The sequence below is a fragment of the Petaurus breviceps genome, unplaced genomic scaffold (assembly GCF_028583685.1).
Source record: "Petaurus breviceps papuanus isolate PSGF00001 unplaced genomic scaffold, PetGlider_PUasm1.0 154, whole genome shotgun sequence".
In the NCBI taxonomy this organism is placed as follows: Eukaryota; Metazoa; Chordata; class Mammalia; order Diprotodontia; family Petauridae; genus Petaurus; species Petaurus breviceps.
In genome coordinates this window covers 10455629-10472191 of record NW_027185715.1, presented here as the reverse complement: position 1 = coordinate 10472191, position 16563 = coordinate 10455629, and the positions used below count along the sequence as shown (strand labels likewise).

The 16563-nt window shown below is 39.6% G+C and overlaps 1 protein-coding gene across 2 annotated transcripts in view; it reads right to left on the bottom strand.

Annotated features, from left to right (window-relative positions):
- RASSF3 (Ras association domain family member 3) overlaps positions 1-13193 on the bottom strand; it is a 203406-nt gene extending 190213 nt beyond the window's left edge. Inside the window, exon 1 of one of the 2 annotated variants that reach the window (XM_069080842.1) lies at positions 13040-13193. In XM_069080842.1, coding sequence (XP_068936943.1) covers positions 13040-13163 — 124 coding nt within the window. In that variant the 5' untranslated portion in view covers positions 13164-13193. The remainder of the gene's footprint in view (positions 1-13039) is intronic. The other variant, XM_069080822.1, reaches the window with a different exon arrangement.
- Positions 13194-16563: the final 3370 nt, after the last annotated feature.

Genomic DNA, 16563 nt, shown 5'->3' with positions numbered 1-16563 from the left:
TTCTAGGTAGCTTGTTTTTCTATTGAGATGTTTCACATTCTCGTCTATTTTTCCCATTCTTTTAATTTTTCAAAAATTATTTCTCAGAGCAGCTAGGTGGTGCAGTGAGTAAAGCGCTGACCCTGGAGTTGGGAGGACCTGAGTTCAGTTCTGGCCTCAGACACTTAACACAAAAAAACTAGCTGTGTAACCTTGGGCAAATTACTTAACCCCAATTGCCCTCCAAAAGGCAAAAAAAAAAATTATTTCTTGGTGTCTTATGAAGTCATTAGTTTCCCCTTGCCCCATTCTAATTTTTAAAGTTATTTTCTTCCACAAATTTTTGGATTTCTTTTTCCAATTTGTGGACCTTCTTTTCATAATATTCTTGATTTTCTTGCATAACTCTTATTTTTTTCCCTAACTTCTCTTATTTCATTTTTAAAGTCCTTTTTAGGATCTCCCAAGAACTCTTTTTGGACCTGTGGCCATTTTACATTTTTCTTTGAGTTAGAAGTAGCTGTTTTAACTTCACTGTCTTCTTCTGAATTTGAACTCTGATCTTCTCTATCACCTATGGTTAGGTTCTTTCTCATTTGCTTATTAATTTTTAGCAACTTATTTTCTGTCTATTAACTTTGGGTTAAAGTCAGACTGTAGTCCTCAGGTATCTCAAGTTTCAGGAGTCTTGTTTTCTGAGGTCTATCTAGATGCCTGAGTTCAGGTATTTCTCTCTGTCTCTTAATCACAATCAGGGCCCCCAGCAATGCTGTCACCACAAACACTCTTATTCCCTGTGGCCCCTTTTATAGCTATAAACTTCAGTTCATCCCACTGCTGTGGAACCAAAACTAGGGACTACAGGAGTGCCCACAGCCAGCAAGACCCCTTCCCCTTGCAACCACACTCATAAGCATGTGCTCATTCCTCCTTACCCACAGTTACTTCACCATGTAAGTTACCTTACCATGTCAGATGTGTCCAGAGTCAGCAGAGGACCCAGTAATCTTCCCCATGAGCTCTCTGACCCCTTTGCTGTTGGTGAGACAAAAGTTCCTGAAGCTAAGGCTGCCACCCAACTCTGCTACCCCAGGGCTTGTTTGTTGATTTGGCACCTGGAGGTATTAGCACTTAATCAGGTCAAACCATCACCCTGAAAGGCTGAGTCTTTCCTTACATCCCCCCAAGTTTTCTTGGGAAATAACTGCTTTATCCCGACTTTTGGTTTATATGTGTGTGTGTGTGTGTGTGTGTGTGTGTGTGTATGTACAGCCACACATCCATATAAATTTAGACCAAGACTCCTCACTATATATCCTTTCTGGATGACTTTTGGATGACTCTTCCTATGACACTAAATTAGCAAGCTAAGAAAATTTACATGTGCATGTGTGTATACATTTTGTATATAACATAAGTAAACATATATGACAGAGACTGAGACATAACGAGCCAGAGAAATTAGACTTGTTTGTCACAGAGGGCAAAACCAGGAATTATGAGCATAACAAAGAAGCAAATTTAGGCTTGATATAAGGGAAAAACTACCTAATGATTAGAACTATTCAAAAGAAGAATGGACTGTGCTGGCAGATGAGGGAATATACAAAGCTTAAATCAAACACATTCTATACCTTCATGGAGCTTTGGAAAGATATTTTATCTCAGTAACATGGGGAGGTATATAGGGAGCTTCACTTTTAACTTATTGCTCAGAGACAAAATGTGAAACCAAGCAGTTTCACTTTTTAGATCCTGAATAGGAAGCTTTTGGTTATAACATAGAAATGTATTTTTGTCCCCTTTCAAACTGTGAAAACCATGAGATGCATTAAAATCAAAAAGGATCTTTCAAAGTAGCTTTTCCCTGTTTAAAACCTATATTGGGACATTGAGGCTTCTGATGAAAGCCTGGAATTTAGGACAGGATTGGAAATCAGTCCAGTAAACTAAAATAAATCAACTTCCTGAAGAGAATATCCGTTGACTCTAAACTAAGCAGACTATTCACTTACTCCAAAACTTTTATTGAACTTTACTTCTATTCTGGGCATAGACTTCAATAGTCAACAAATATTTATTACCTACCTGCCTGAAGGTAGTCAGGAAGACCTAAGTTCAAATCCGGCCTCAGACACTTACTATTTGTGTGACCAAGTTGCTTAATCTCTATTTGCCTTAATCTATTGGAGAAAGAAATGGCAAACCAGTCCAGTACCCTTGCCAAGAAAACCTCATGGACAGTATGATCCATGAGATCACAAAGTGTTGGACACAACTGAAAACAAAAACTCTATCTTATAGAAAAATACCATTTTACATATGGAGGGAACTCTATATAGTAAGAGGTCTTCTAGACCTTAGAAGATGTATCCTGAACCTGCCTCTGTAGCCTTTCATGTAGCTAAACAACTTTATTTTTGACTTGATATTCTTGGGTCTATGTATTTTAGGCTGGCCATTCCTGAACCATTGAACTGATATAAGTCATGCCTGACTTAGAACATTGGCACAACTGCAGGGATAATCAGCAGGATTCAGGAAAATGACCACTTGGCACAGGAAAGTCAGCTTTGGTACTACGGGATTTTGATCCTTGCTGACCTTCTAAAAACTCCTGGCATTAGGTTGCAGTAGCTTTGTTTAGGAAACTATTGGGATAAGGATGATGCCTTAGTTATACCCAATGGAATCATAGAATGAATTATGAAGGAAGCCTACATGGGATGGGGGTGATGCCCCAGTTCCACCAAAGGAAATCATGGAATGTATTCTGAAGGATGAACAGTAGGGGAATACTCATAACATCCAGAAATACTCAAAGGCCCCCAAAGGGCTGTGAAATTAGTTCTTGGGATAGCTAACAAGAGGCTGGGAATTTATCTGAAAGACCTAGGAAATTTTAGAAAATTTGAAGAAGAAATACTGGCAGATGGGAAATTAAAGCTTAGAATAATGTTTGCTCTGACCACTGGGGCTTCTGTCATTCTCCTTTTTTTTTTTTTTTTTTTGCTGTTTGTACAGTTTTATTTTTTAAAAACATTCTTGTTAATGTACAGGCACTGGCACATTTAAATGCAAACTACACAGAGAGAGCTTTCCTAAAATCTTATTATATTAGTTCGACCCAGCCATGAGCAATTGATATTTTTCCAATTAGTTAATCTGACTTTATTTGTGTGAAAAGTGTTTTGTAGTTGTGGTCATATAGGTCCTGGGTTTGTTTTGGCAGGTAGATTCCCAAATATTTTATAATGTCTACAGTAACTTTAAATGGGATTTCTCTTTCTATCTCTTGCTGTTGAATTTCATTGGAAATATATAGGAATGCCAAGGATTTATGTGGGTTTATTTTATATCCTGCAACTTTGCCAAATTTATTTATTGTCTCAAGTAGTTTTTTACTTGATTCTCTAGGATTCTCTAAGTATATCATCATATCATCTGCAAAGAGTGATAGCTTGGTCTCTTCTTTGCCTAATTTGATTACTTTGATTTCTTTTTCTTCTCTAATTGCTACTGCTAACATTTCTAGTACCGGATTGAATAAGAGGGGTGATAGTGGACACCCTTGTTTCACCCCTGATCTTATGGGAAATGCTTCTAGCTTCTCCCCATGTAATGATCTTTTAAAAAGGCTGCTTAGTACTGACTTGCATCCCACACAAGGGAAAAATAAGAGGTCTTGGGATGATATAATGACATGATAACCACCCCCCCCTCCTGACCCTGGACAACAATTTTGTGACTAATTTTGTTCTGGGAAAAATCCAACCAGACCAAAAAACTTCCAAAGTCACTTTTTGCCCTGAAGAGATCAAAGCCTTTTTGTTCTTTTGGGTACAGTTTTGTGAAGTAAATAATTAACAAAAGGAAAAATACTCCCAGAGTCAGTGAACTAAAAAAGTTGCTACATTCGTTATTTTAAATACTTAGGTTATGAAGAAGTCGTCTAGGATGTTATATAGTTAGAGGTAAATAACAGTCTGCCATTCTCCTTAGTGATGGTGAGTGTGAAAAGCTAGGAAAGTTAATTGAGAATTCTTTGCTACAAGGTGAGCTTGATCATATTCTCCTGGATGATAGGGAACTATCCCTCTGTCCCTTATAGGATGGATTCAGTGGGGGCACTGGCATTCCCCAATCCAACTGTGAAGATTTCCTCCATCAATTACCTCCTAGGTGTCTCTGCCTTAGTCAAAGAGGTCACCCTTTACATAAAAAACAGGTTATTTGAATGTGAGGTTGGCCCCACACTTTGGCCCCCTCTGTAATCAGCTTACTGTATTTTTAGGAAGAAGACAGGTTCTAAGACAGGCCACTAACCAACCATTTGAGCTAGTGGAGATGACATTCTCCCTTGCAGTTTTTCATTTGGCTACTAAAAAGAAAGGTTCTGAAAAACAAGATTGATGGCAAACCCTTAGAACACTTTGATCTGCATGCTGTGGAAAATCCCAGTGGTAGTTCAGTCAGTTACTCCCACAATGCCCTGGCCTTATGCTGCCCACTTCCATACCCCTAGCCTGTCCAATATCTAGCCTAAAGAGGAAGGAGGAGTTCAGTGGGTCAAGGAAATCAGACCTATACTACCTCAAAGAAGGGGCTGGCTAAAGTTGTTCTCTGCATATTTAGAAGAATTCATTTGTAAAGCCATCTAATTCTCAGATACAACTTCTAGGGTGACCAACCCCTTCTCCAAGATTGGGGGCAGGGAATCAGAGGCTGTTTGCTCCCTGCCACTTTTTTTTTAGCCTTTTAGAGGGCAATTGGGGTTAAGTAACTTGCCCAAGGTTACACAGCTAGTTTTTTTTGTGTGGATGTTAAGTGTCTGAGGCTGGAAGTGAACTCTGGTCCTCCCGACTCCAGGGCCGGCGCTTTACTCACTGCACCACCTAGCTGGCCCCCTGCCACTTTCTTTTCAAAGGGAAAGTCATGGTAGATGTGGGAAGTCTGGCCACTCTTACACAAGGGGACCTGGACCATCTTTTCCAGGGATGAAATATCTCAGTTAATGGGTCTGAGGGACAAGCAAGTCTGGGGGAAATGATTAAAGTCCAGATTATGGGGTGTGTGTGTGTGTGTGTGTGTGTGTGTGTGTGTGTGTGTGTGTGTGTGTGTGTGTTTGGGGGTGGATATCTTCAGATGGATATTTTTTTAGAAACATGGAGGATTGGTACCAACCCAGGCTATCAGTGTCCTTTAATACATTTAGTAGTGAGTCACACTAAATGGAGACAATAGAGTTGGCCAAACTATGGTGGTCATTTGGATACACTACTGCCGTCCAGATGAAGTTCAGGAAATCATTTTTTAAATTAAGGAAATGAAAGTCACAGGAGTACTGAGAACTACTAACTCCCCTTACAATAACCTTGTCTGGTTGGCTCAGAAAGTCAGTGGGACCTAGAGATTCACTGTGGATTCCCATGGATTAGATAAAGTTGATATACCCTCCTCATAGCTGCATTCCCAGACTTGTTGATGGTGGTAGATACAGTGACCCAGGTCCATGGGGTTTAGGGTCATTGACTTGACTAATGCCTTTCCCCATAACAGTTGTAATAAAAATCAAAAACAATTTTCATTCACCTGAGAAGGATCACAACACACCCTCCAAGTCCTGCCCCAGGTCTATCTAATTCCTCCCTCCTGGGGCGGCCAGGTGGCTCAGCGAGTAAGAACACCGGTCCCAGTGTTGGGACGACCTGGGCTCAGACACTTGGCACCACACCCAGAAATAACTGGCCGTGTAACCTTGAGCAAGTTACTTAACCCCAATTGCTTATAAAAAAAAAATTTCTCCCTCCTTGTCATGAAGGTTCACAGAGACCTTAAAAAAGTCCCTGCAGTTCCAGAGATTCACTATTACATTGATGACATCTTGCTGACTGGTCCAGATCACCTTATTGCTGCAAAACTCTGCATTACAACCTGGGTTCGGATCTGGCCTCAGACACTTAACACAAAAAATAGCCGTGTGACCTTGGGCAAGTCACTTAACCCCAATTAACCTCCCAAAAGCCAAAAACAACAACAACAGACTCTCCATTACGTTGTCACATTCCTTCATGGAAAGGGGCTGGGAGAGTAACCCTGTGGCATTGCAGTATTGGCCAAGTCACCATTAAATTCCTGATTAACAAAAAATGCTCCTGCTCTTTGGTTGCAGTCCCTTCCTCCATCTCCTCAGGGAAGGGACACCCAGGGCTGCCACATCATCTGGGTCTTTTACCGACTATATTACTTCCATAAACAGATCTTAAGTGCTTCCTACCTGTCAGGCACTGTGCTAAGGGTTAGAGATAGAAAGGCAAAAATAGCCCTGTCTTCAAGGATCTTACATTCTAACGGGCAGAAAACATGTACATATGTAGGTACATACACAATAAATACATGATAGGAAGGAGATACCTTTAGAAGGTAGCTGAAGGTATCAGAAAAGACTCCTAGCAGAGTCTTAAAAGCAAAGCTGCATCATCTTGGCCTGATTTCTATAACTGGACAGCTCACCACTCCTGCTATAGCAGCACCCAATCACAGTGTTTCTGCATGGTGAGTGGGGATGCCCAATGAATGTTTTGTGGGATCAGAAGTTTCCTCAAGTACCCTGACTCTCATCTTTCTCGACTAGACATCCTTTGAAAATGCATCTTCTTATTCTCCCCTCTTGACCATATCCTATGTTGGGCTTCTGAGAGCAGATCCCTGACTCTAGATACCTCACCCACCATTTCATTTACCTCCCCATCCTTCTCTCCTGGGCAACTCCTCTTGCCTTTGAGATATCGTGGGGTGCAATAAGTGGCAGCCATACTCAGGAATGGGGAACCAGCAGTGGGCACTGTCCAAAATGAACTGGATGGAGTTTATGAGTGGCAGGTAAGTGACAATCCAGCTGTCTTGATATTTTCACCAAGTACATGGTTAAAACTGAAATCTACTGTTAGGCAGCAAGGTAGCACAGATGTAAAATCCCAAGAATGATGATTCTCTGACTGGTGAATGGAAAGGTATGTACCTGCTATATTCTGGGCTCTACAGAGTAGAGAACACTAGGAACATTGTCTTCTGAAGTTTCTATAAATTGTTCATATTTGTTACTTCTTGAGTTGTAATAATATGACATTATATTCATATAACACAATTTGTTTAACCATCCCTAGCTGATGGACATCCATTTCCCTTCCAGTACTTTGTTAATGCAAAAAGTGTTATGTAAGTTTAAAAATTAATGTTAATAGTTTGCATCAGAACTCATATTTTTGCCCTGAAAGCAATGTTTTGCTTATCTGGAATGAAAATAATAACAATAAAAGGTAGCATTTATGTAGTGCTTTAAGGTTTTCAAAGTCCTTTAAATGTGCTATGTCATTTGACGTGGAGGTATATGATATGATCCTAAAAAAGGGTTTCAAGTAGGATGATGAGAATTATTTCAAGATTTAAATACCTGCTCTGTACAAGGCATAGGATTAGACACAAAGACAAAAAATGACACAATGTTTGTCCTTAAGCATCTTCCACGTTAGCAAGAGAAATAGAGTTGAGCATGAGAAAATTATGTAGAAGAAAACAGAAAAATGAGATATTAGGCAGGGAGAGAGAGATTTCCTCTGGTTGGGGAATTCAGTGAAAGGTCTCATGGGGTAGTTTGCCCCTGAGTTAGGCTTTTGATAAGTAGTGATGTGGAGATAGTCCATTCTAATGGACTGTGTACTAAGAGCACTGGATTGGAATATATACTACCTGTACTTGTACTGTAGTATCTGTGTGACTTTGGGCAAGTACTTAACACGAGACAAATTCAGTTTCTTCATTTGTAAGTGGAAGAGTTTGATAAATGCTTCTAACTTTCCTTCCAACTTAAAATCTATGATCATAATGATGGGGATGGTTTTCAAATGTGTGGAAGCTGGAGCTTAAGAGTTTGTGAAGGGGAGTCATGGTATGAGTAAGATTGGAAAGGTAAATGATAAAAGGCCTTGAATATCAGAGGAAGGAGCTTGAATTTTATCCTATAGGTAATGTGGAACTACTGAAGATTTCTGAGCAAGAGTGATCATACATGTGCTTTAGGGAGATGATTAGTAGGTGAGTGAAGGGTGGATGGAACAAGGGAGAGATTGTAAGCAGGGAACGTATTATTCTAATCAATAGCATGATTTCAGGGTAGTTGAATAATATGCTAGTTCATCTTTGATAGCTTTCTTTTCATTAATTTCTTAACTTGTTTCAATATGGCTTCCAACTTCATCAATCAACTGAAACAACTCTTGTGTTTTGGTTTTTCCATCCCCCAAACTCAGCCCTCCCTCAGGGAAGTGAGCAGACTACCAGGTCAGCTCTACCTTCCCCCAGCAGATCTCCACCCTTACCCAGTCAGCCCACCTCCACAGAGGTAGCCTGGCTTCTGGGTCAGGGAGACTTGGCGCTGGCAGGAATTTTGAGGTGTGTACTGACCAATCATTGTTTTTGGCCTCTGCAAGTTTCTGCTTCCATAATACCTAACCATTGGCTGCGTGGCGTCCCTTTAAAAGCTGAGGATTTACCTGAGATCGCTGCTGTAGGACCTGGGATGGAGGGGTGGTAACTTGTCAGCCCGCCATGTGGCCTGATCAGCCAACATGGCCTATAATACAGGGTCCAATTCTAGATTGTTACTTGGGTCTTGCTTGCATTTTCTGGGTACAACACTCTCTTTGATGCCTTCTCTCAATTTTCATCTTTCTTAATTGGTCTGAGGTTTCTGACCACTGCCTCCTCCTGGGTACTCTCTTCTTCCTAGATTGTTTTCCAATATCTCTTACCTCTCTTTCTATTTCTCAGTTTCCCAGGATGGATTATCTCACCCACTTCCACCCCCACATTGTAGGCAGTTAATAAATGAATGCTTGTTCAGCGAATGGATGGAGGCCCTGGGTTAGAATCAGAACTGGAAGTTATCTTAGCAAAGTAAAAACCTCTTTGAGCCTTGGGTTCTATACCTGCAAAAAGGGCATCAAATTTATACAATCTCCTTTCCAGGACCGTAAGGAAACTATCATGCAAACTATAGATCATTTTGTACATGTAAGTTTTATTTAATTAAGATTAGCAAGAAAGTTTTATTTAACTAAGATAATTCCATTTTCACTTATCTCAACAAATATTTATGGTTTCATAGTATATGCAACCATGCGGAAAGCATTGTGCTACTGTATCTGTATGTGAGAAGATCAGGAATATGGTTAGGCTGGTGAAAGAGAAAATAATCTCCTGATTCTAATTTATTTACTTCTCTTTCAGCGTTTCCTCTACCTATTCATCTACATGAGAAAACAAGAGAAACAAAATGCACAACGGGGAGTCCTGAGCCTTGGAGCTAACGCATAGTTGTTAGGTGAGAGTCATCATGTGGATTATAGTCTGGCCTTCAGAGACTGAAAATTGGGGGATACATCTAGTGCTCACCATCATCTGGAGTGAAGCTTAGGACCGAGGGAACCAAACTCTCCAGGGTGGGTTTTCTAGAGGAAGAATTAAGCCTGAGCACATTAGCAAGCTGAATAGACCTCACTCTTCCTTCTGAAGAACCCAGCACTTGAGCACTAGATGTTCAGAATACCCTGTTGGAGAGGTGATAGTCTTCAGAGTCAAGAATTTGAGGGAAGCCTTTTTTGTTCTGCATCTGTGTAAGGGTCTCTCCCTTTCCTTTTTTCTTTTTTCTTTTGCTTTTTGGAGGGGGGAAGGCAGGGCAATTGGGGTTAAGTGACTTGCCCAAGGTCACATGACTAGTAAGTGTTAAGTGTCTGGGGCTGGATTTGAACTCAGGTCCTTCTGACTCCAGGGCCAGTGCTCTATTCACTGCACCACCTAGCTGCCCTGTCGCTCCGTCTTCTAAAAGAGTTAGGAAAAGTCTATGGGCTTTATTTCAGGGAAAAGAGTACAGCAGCACTTATTCCTCAAGATGCTTACAGGACAGCAGCCAGTAAGCATCACCCTGTGGAGTGGTATCTAGTGTCCAATGGTGACTATAAGCTCCATCCAGCAGAGGCCAAAAGACCAAGTCCAGTGCAGACTATAAGAGTTAGGGGAGAGTGGTGTCCAGTGGTGAGTATAACACCATGAGACCAATGAGAGCATGTAAAGGGAATGTAAAATTTTAAGAACTTCCCTGCCCCTAGGCTGAAGTGCACCTGGAACCTGGGGTGGGAGGCTTGTTTTTCAGTAGATTGGCCAGTAAGTCAATAAGGTTGTTACATTCTCTGAGCCAGGAGAAGGCTATATAAGCCCTGATGTGTAGCTTTGTTTTTGGGGCTCACTTTGAGAAGTGTTCTGTGATTTGATCTGGATTCTGGGAAGCCGTTGTCCAGAGCCCCCCGGCTTAGAAAAACCCAGATGTTGAAACCCAGATGTTGATTTGGTATGGATGTAATGGTTGGACAATTTGGAAAGCTGTCTACTTGATCTGTTTCTGTCTTGATAATTCTGTCTGTATACTTTGAAGTTCGGGGTGCTGACCTTTTTCCCCTGAATGAGGTAAATGATATATGTTTGACTGATTAAAGTAAGCTTGTTAACCCATTTTGAGTTGCTTTCCTTTAACAAAGCAAATCTAAGAACCTGTGTTGGCAGCAAACCCTGAGGACGCTCGGGGTGCTTGCTGCTACAGAGCAATGTAATGATAACATCACTAAGACATCAATGACCCAACAGCATTGGAGGTAGGAGCGGTCTTTCCATAAGTGTGTCCAGGACCTATATGCTCCATTCACATGTCCATTATTCTCACTGAAAGTTTTATGTACTTGAGGGAGTATGCATCTTCATCTATTCTTTCAGGCACAGATTCTGTCTTTCTGAATTCACACTGGATATTCCTCATGACTGGAAGGCACTGACTCTCAGCTCTACCTCTCAGAAATCTCTTCCTCCAAGGCTCAGCCCCTTCTCCATGAACTCTCCCATTGATTCACATGGATCAAAGGGTTTTCTCCCTCCTCAGACTTTCTTAGAGCAGGTTGCCTGGATCCCTCCTTTGCCTTATTGAGCTCCACCTTTTATTCTACTTACTTGTGAACAGTCTGCATTCTCAAAATCTTTGAAGTCACCTTTTATAGTTGTAGTTGCATTTCTATTACATTATTGTTGTTTCCTCTCATATAAAAAAACTACCCTAAATGACATGTATATAGCACTTTATATATGAATTACCTCACTTGGTCCTCACAATAACACTGTAAGATAAGTATTACCAAGTATTATTAGTCACAATGGTACCTCACATTTTGAAATGGGAAAGATGGAATGAAGATGGAAATTTTTTACTTTTTAAATTGATTTAATTGATTTTTAAAAAGGAACCCAAGTTTAAACTTGTATCAGACCTTAAATCATTGAGTCTCTCTGGACCAGGTATGATGAAGACAGGAAAACTGCCTTCTCCTGTAATAAAGAAACAGATGGGGCTTCAGAATCAAGATTCTGTTCACTAGAGACTAGTTGTGTAATAGATGGAGCTCTGGACCTAAAGTCAGGAAAGCCTGAGTTCAACTCTGGCATCAGAAACTTACTGGTTGTGTGACCCTGAGTGAGTCTCTTAATTTCTGGCTTGGTTTCCTCATCTGTAAAATGGGGATAATAATAACACCTGCCTTCCAGTGTTGTTATGAGGAGCAAATGAGTTAATATTTGTAAAGCACTTTGCAAATCTTTAAAATACTATATCAATATTATTATTTAAACAATAAAGTCCTTAGTATTAAAAGATTAGTTGTATGATGTACCAAGTACAGTACATTAAGCCACTGTGATGATTCATTCTTCTTTTGGGAAACATGAAAAAAAAGCCTGAGCTTTGGGTCAGGAACAGATTTGCTATCCTGATTCTGTCTGTTAGAATGTGGCACATTTCTTTAAGCATTTATTCTACATCTGCAAAGTGAGAGACTTTGCTTACCTAGTAAGAGAAAATTTCTAGGGATATGTAAAGTACAAACAAGTAACATCTCTAAGCCCACTCAGCATCTAAAGTGAGGAGTAAGGTGATGTTTGCCCGGTAGAGTTTTGGTGGAAGTGAAGGAGCAGGTATGTGGAAACAAGTGTTTTCTTGTAGAGAAGTCAGTCCCAGAAAGATCAGTTAATTTCATTCTTTTGGCCCCAACCCTGAGCAATCTGCTGATCACTCTGATCAGGCCAGAATGGAATGTTTAGTTCTAGAAGGTACCTAACAAATCATCAGTAGCAAATTCCAGGTGTTTCAAAATTCTCCATCTCCTACTTAACCTTAACTAAAACATACACATCCTGACCCCAGACCGAGGCAAACAACTCACATTTATAAATTTTAAATTTAACTAATCAGTTCATCATTTTGAGGAGGTAGGGGAAGGATTAATATGTGATTTTAGGATGGTAATCTACATTTTCTGTTCATTTTTGTCTAAAGCAGAAGTTCTCAAAGTGTGGTCCAGGGATCTCTGAGGGTCACCAAAACCCTACTTTCATAATACTAAGAGGTTTTTGTATTAAATATGGTAAATATTGATAGCCACAACTCACATAAACAAAAGATCTTTGGGGTCCTCAATAATTTTTTAAGAGTGTAAAGGGGTCCTGAGACCAAAGAGTTTGAGAACCATTGGTCTAAGGCATTGTACAGTTCCAACAGCAAGGTCAAATACTCTCTAAAATCAAAAGAGCCTGCCATAAAAGCAAAAAATCGCCTTTACATTTCCTTAGAAATATATAATATCATTTGGTACTTTATACATTTTGCAAAGTGCTTTATAAATGTTATTTTACTTTATCTTTACAATGACTGTGGGAGTTAGGTGCCATTATTATCCCCATTTTACAGATGAGGAAACTTTGATTCTAAATAACTATAAAAACATGAAACTATGTCATAGAAAATGTCATGGCTTTATTGTCTCACTCAGAATTGCTTTATTTCACTCATTCTTGATTTTCTCCCACATGATCATATAAATGGTTTTCAAGAACCTTACTTTTTTAAATTCATATTTAGTAACAGGAAAAAATGTAGCTAAAGCAATGTTAATCTAAGGTAACTTACCCCCACCCTGGCTCCAAAGTAGCTTGAATTTTTGACTCCTTGAGCAAATCAGTGATTTGGGGAACCAGTAAAAGAGCCGAGCTATCCTTCGGATGGTTTTGCTAAAGTCATTTCTTATGGCCATAGCTCTAGCTAGGAACAGTCCAGGGTGACATCAAGAATTACTCTGCAGAAAGGATAAAGGAGGAAAAGCCATAAACACTCACATGTGACACATTAGCTGTGAACCGAGCTTCAGCCAGCATGTCTCTTGACCACCTGTTAGCCCTAAATCCCTTTCCTCTTGTCATTCCTTTGGTTTGTCCTTTAGACCTTACTCCTTGTAACAAGAAGTTGTATTAATAGATGTTCTTTCTAAAGAAAGATTTTAAAGCTTCAGAAACCCTAACCTGGTTCAACAGTTAATGAAAATTTTAAAGCAACCCTCCTCCCTTATTTCTTTTTGCATGGATGCACAAGTCATTCCATTGAGACACTCGAGAATTTAGTACCCCATAAATCTAACATCAAAGTAAAGAGTTATCTATAACATTAATTATCCAAAGTCACTGAGTATCAGTTCATCCCTTTTTTGGGGGGGGGAGGGTACATACAGGTTCCATAAAAAATGCCTGTTTGGGCCATTAATATTATATGATTCAAATAATCATCTTGAATTTAAACAGTATCCCAAGGTTTACAAAGTATGTTCTTTATAACAATTCAGTGAGGAAGGTCATGGAAGCATCATTGTCTATTTTGTACCAAGGAAACTGAGATTTGGTAACTTGTGCAAGGAATATGTAAGTAGTGTCAAGACTGGACCTCAAAGCCAGGTTCTCTTAATCCAAATTCAGTGTTTTGTCTACCATACCACAAATATGAGAATGCTTTGATAGTGTATATGTAAAGGAGAAAAAAAAACAAATCACTTTGTGAACCCAGTAAGTTGTCATGTATGCATGTGTCCCGTTTCCTTGTTAAGAACATCTAGATTTTATTCTCTTCATCATTCCCTTGGCCCAAAGTCTTTGTGGATCTCCAGAATTCTAGATGTTTATGACTATGATATTATTTCTGTTCAAGATGCTTTGTGCCTAGTGATTCAGGTTTAACCCTTGATTATTTCAATGAGGCCACATACAAAATCACTTTAATTTGTATTATCTCAACTGATAAGCTCAACTGAAATGTTTGACAGGTATTTAATGAGCACCAACATGGTGACTCTCAAACTGATGCCTATATCTGCTTTGGTATTCTGCTCTGTTTCAATGCATGTTTTTTTTTTTAATCAATTAATCTCTCTGAGATAGTCTGATATAATCTTTAAGTTGTGTGTTCACCACACAAATTTTCAAGATTTTTTTTTTGAGAAAAAGAAAACTGCAAATGAAGCATGCAGGAGTGCTCATTCTTGTGCTTTGTTTCTTTACTTTTGCTTCACATTCTATTTTGAAGATTTAAGAATTTTGACCTTAAGTTTTCTTAAAAGTGGAGGCAGGGAGAGGAGAGGGGAAGAAGGTGGTCTAAAAGCCAGCTAAAATGACATGGTAATACTTGAAATTTATTTTGAGCGTGGACATATTGGTTGTACCCTGCCCCTGCCCCCCCACATTCCTACCAATTTCTGGCTTTTAAAAACTTGTTTGAATAGCAGAAATCAGTTTTCCTGCATTTCCTTGAACATAAAGGAAAAACGTGTTTCCTTCCTATGGTTGGGCTGAAATCTGGAATGTTAAAAAAAAAACAAAATAAAACTGACTGGTGGGAGTTGTCAGTTTGAAAGAGAAGGAATATTTCTGACATTTGTGATTGCTTGTACTTGCTAATGTTGGACTAGAACACTTTTTCAAAATTTCATCATTAATTTCTAACCTCTTTTTTGTATTCTTACCAACATTAACCTCTTACTCCTAAACACAGGTCACATGGAAGGTAAACTTTGTTGCAAACATAATCAAGAAACATGACTTTCTGGTTTTTTTAGCAAATGACGTATCTTTTCAGTATTTTTTGAATGCCCTTTATACTTAGGAAACTAAGGTTAAAATCTAATAATTTCTCAAAATGAGTACAGTGAAATTTGCAAGATAGACCTGTCTTCAGAGTTTGATGGCATAAGCTAGAGAATTCTGGGAAGATAGTAGAATAAGATAGGAAATTACCTGGCTCTCCCAATTCCCTTAGATATAATTTAAAATAATGCCTCAAAGTGAACTTGAGAGCAGGAGAAATAATTATGTCCGAATAAGGTAGTTGTCCAATCTAAAACAACTTGAGAGAGGACCTTAAGAAAGACTTGACCTCCCTGTGGGGTGGGGGAATGGAGGGGTGGTCTGACTTGATTGAAATGGTGATACTTTTAGGTAGATACTGCTGAATCAACAAATAATAGGCCCTGGGGGTGGGGTAGGGTGTGTGGGGCAGCTGTGTAGGAGGAATCCTCAGTTTCAGGAACTTTCACCCCACAACAGTGTGGAAGGTCAGATGGCTGATTGGGAGAAGAATGCAGGGCCCTCTGCTGGCCCTGGAATTGGGCTTCAGATGTGCTAACCAAACAGGGTCCCAGGCTGTGGCTGTGGTGAGGAAAAATTAGCACATGCTATGGGTAAGTGCAGTCTCAAAAGGGTGGCTGTGGTCACTTGCAGGTGAGCAGACACTCTGGTTTTGGTTCCAGGGCAGATGAATGAGCTGAAGCTTGAAGTCATTGGAGGGACCACAGGGAGTAAGAGTGTTTGTAATGACAGCATTGCTGGGGGCCATGGTTGTGGCTCAGGGGTAGAGAGGAGTGCCTGAGGATACCAGTATCTGAGTACCCAGATAAAGCTCAAAACAAGAGCACAGAAAACCTGAAGCCTGATATATTATCCCTCACACCTCGGGACTAGAGTCTGACTCTATCAGAAAGTTAACAGACAAAAAATAAGCCACTAAAGAATGAGTAAGCAGAAGAGAAAGAACCTAACCATAAATAGCTACTATGGTGATAGAGAAGATCAGGGTTCAAACTCAGAAGATAGTGAAGTCAAAACAGCTACTTCTAAAGCTTCAAAGAAAAATGTAAAATGGTCACAAGTTCAAAGAGAGTTCTTGGAAGAGCTTTAAAAGGACTTTATAAATCAAACAAGAGAGATGGAGGGAAAACTAGGGAAAAAAATAAGAGTAATGCAAGAAAATCATGAAAAGAAATACAACCAACTGGAAAATGAGATCCAAAAACTTAATGAAGAAAATAACTCTTTAAAAATTAGAATGGGGGGAGGGGGGAGGAGGGGACACAGCTAGGTGGCACAATGAATAGAGCATTGGCCCTGAAGTCAGGAGGACCTGAATTCAAATCCAGCCTCATACACTTTACATTTCACTAGTTGTGTGATCTTGGGCAAGTCACTTAACCCCAAATGTCTTGCCTTCTCCCCTCCAAAAAAAAAAAAAAAGAAAAGAATTAGAATTAGGCAAAGGAAAGCTAATGAATTCCTAAGATACAAGTTATAATAAAACAAAATAAAATGAATGAGAAAAATAGAACAGAACAGAACAGA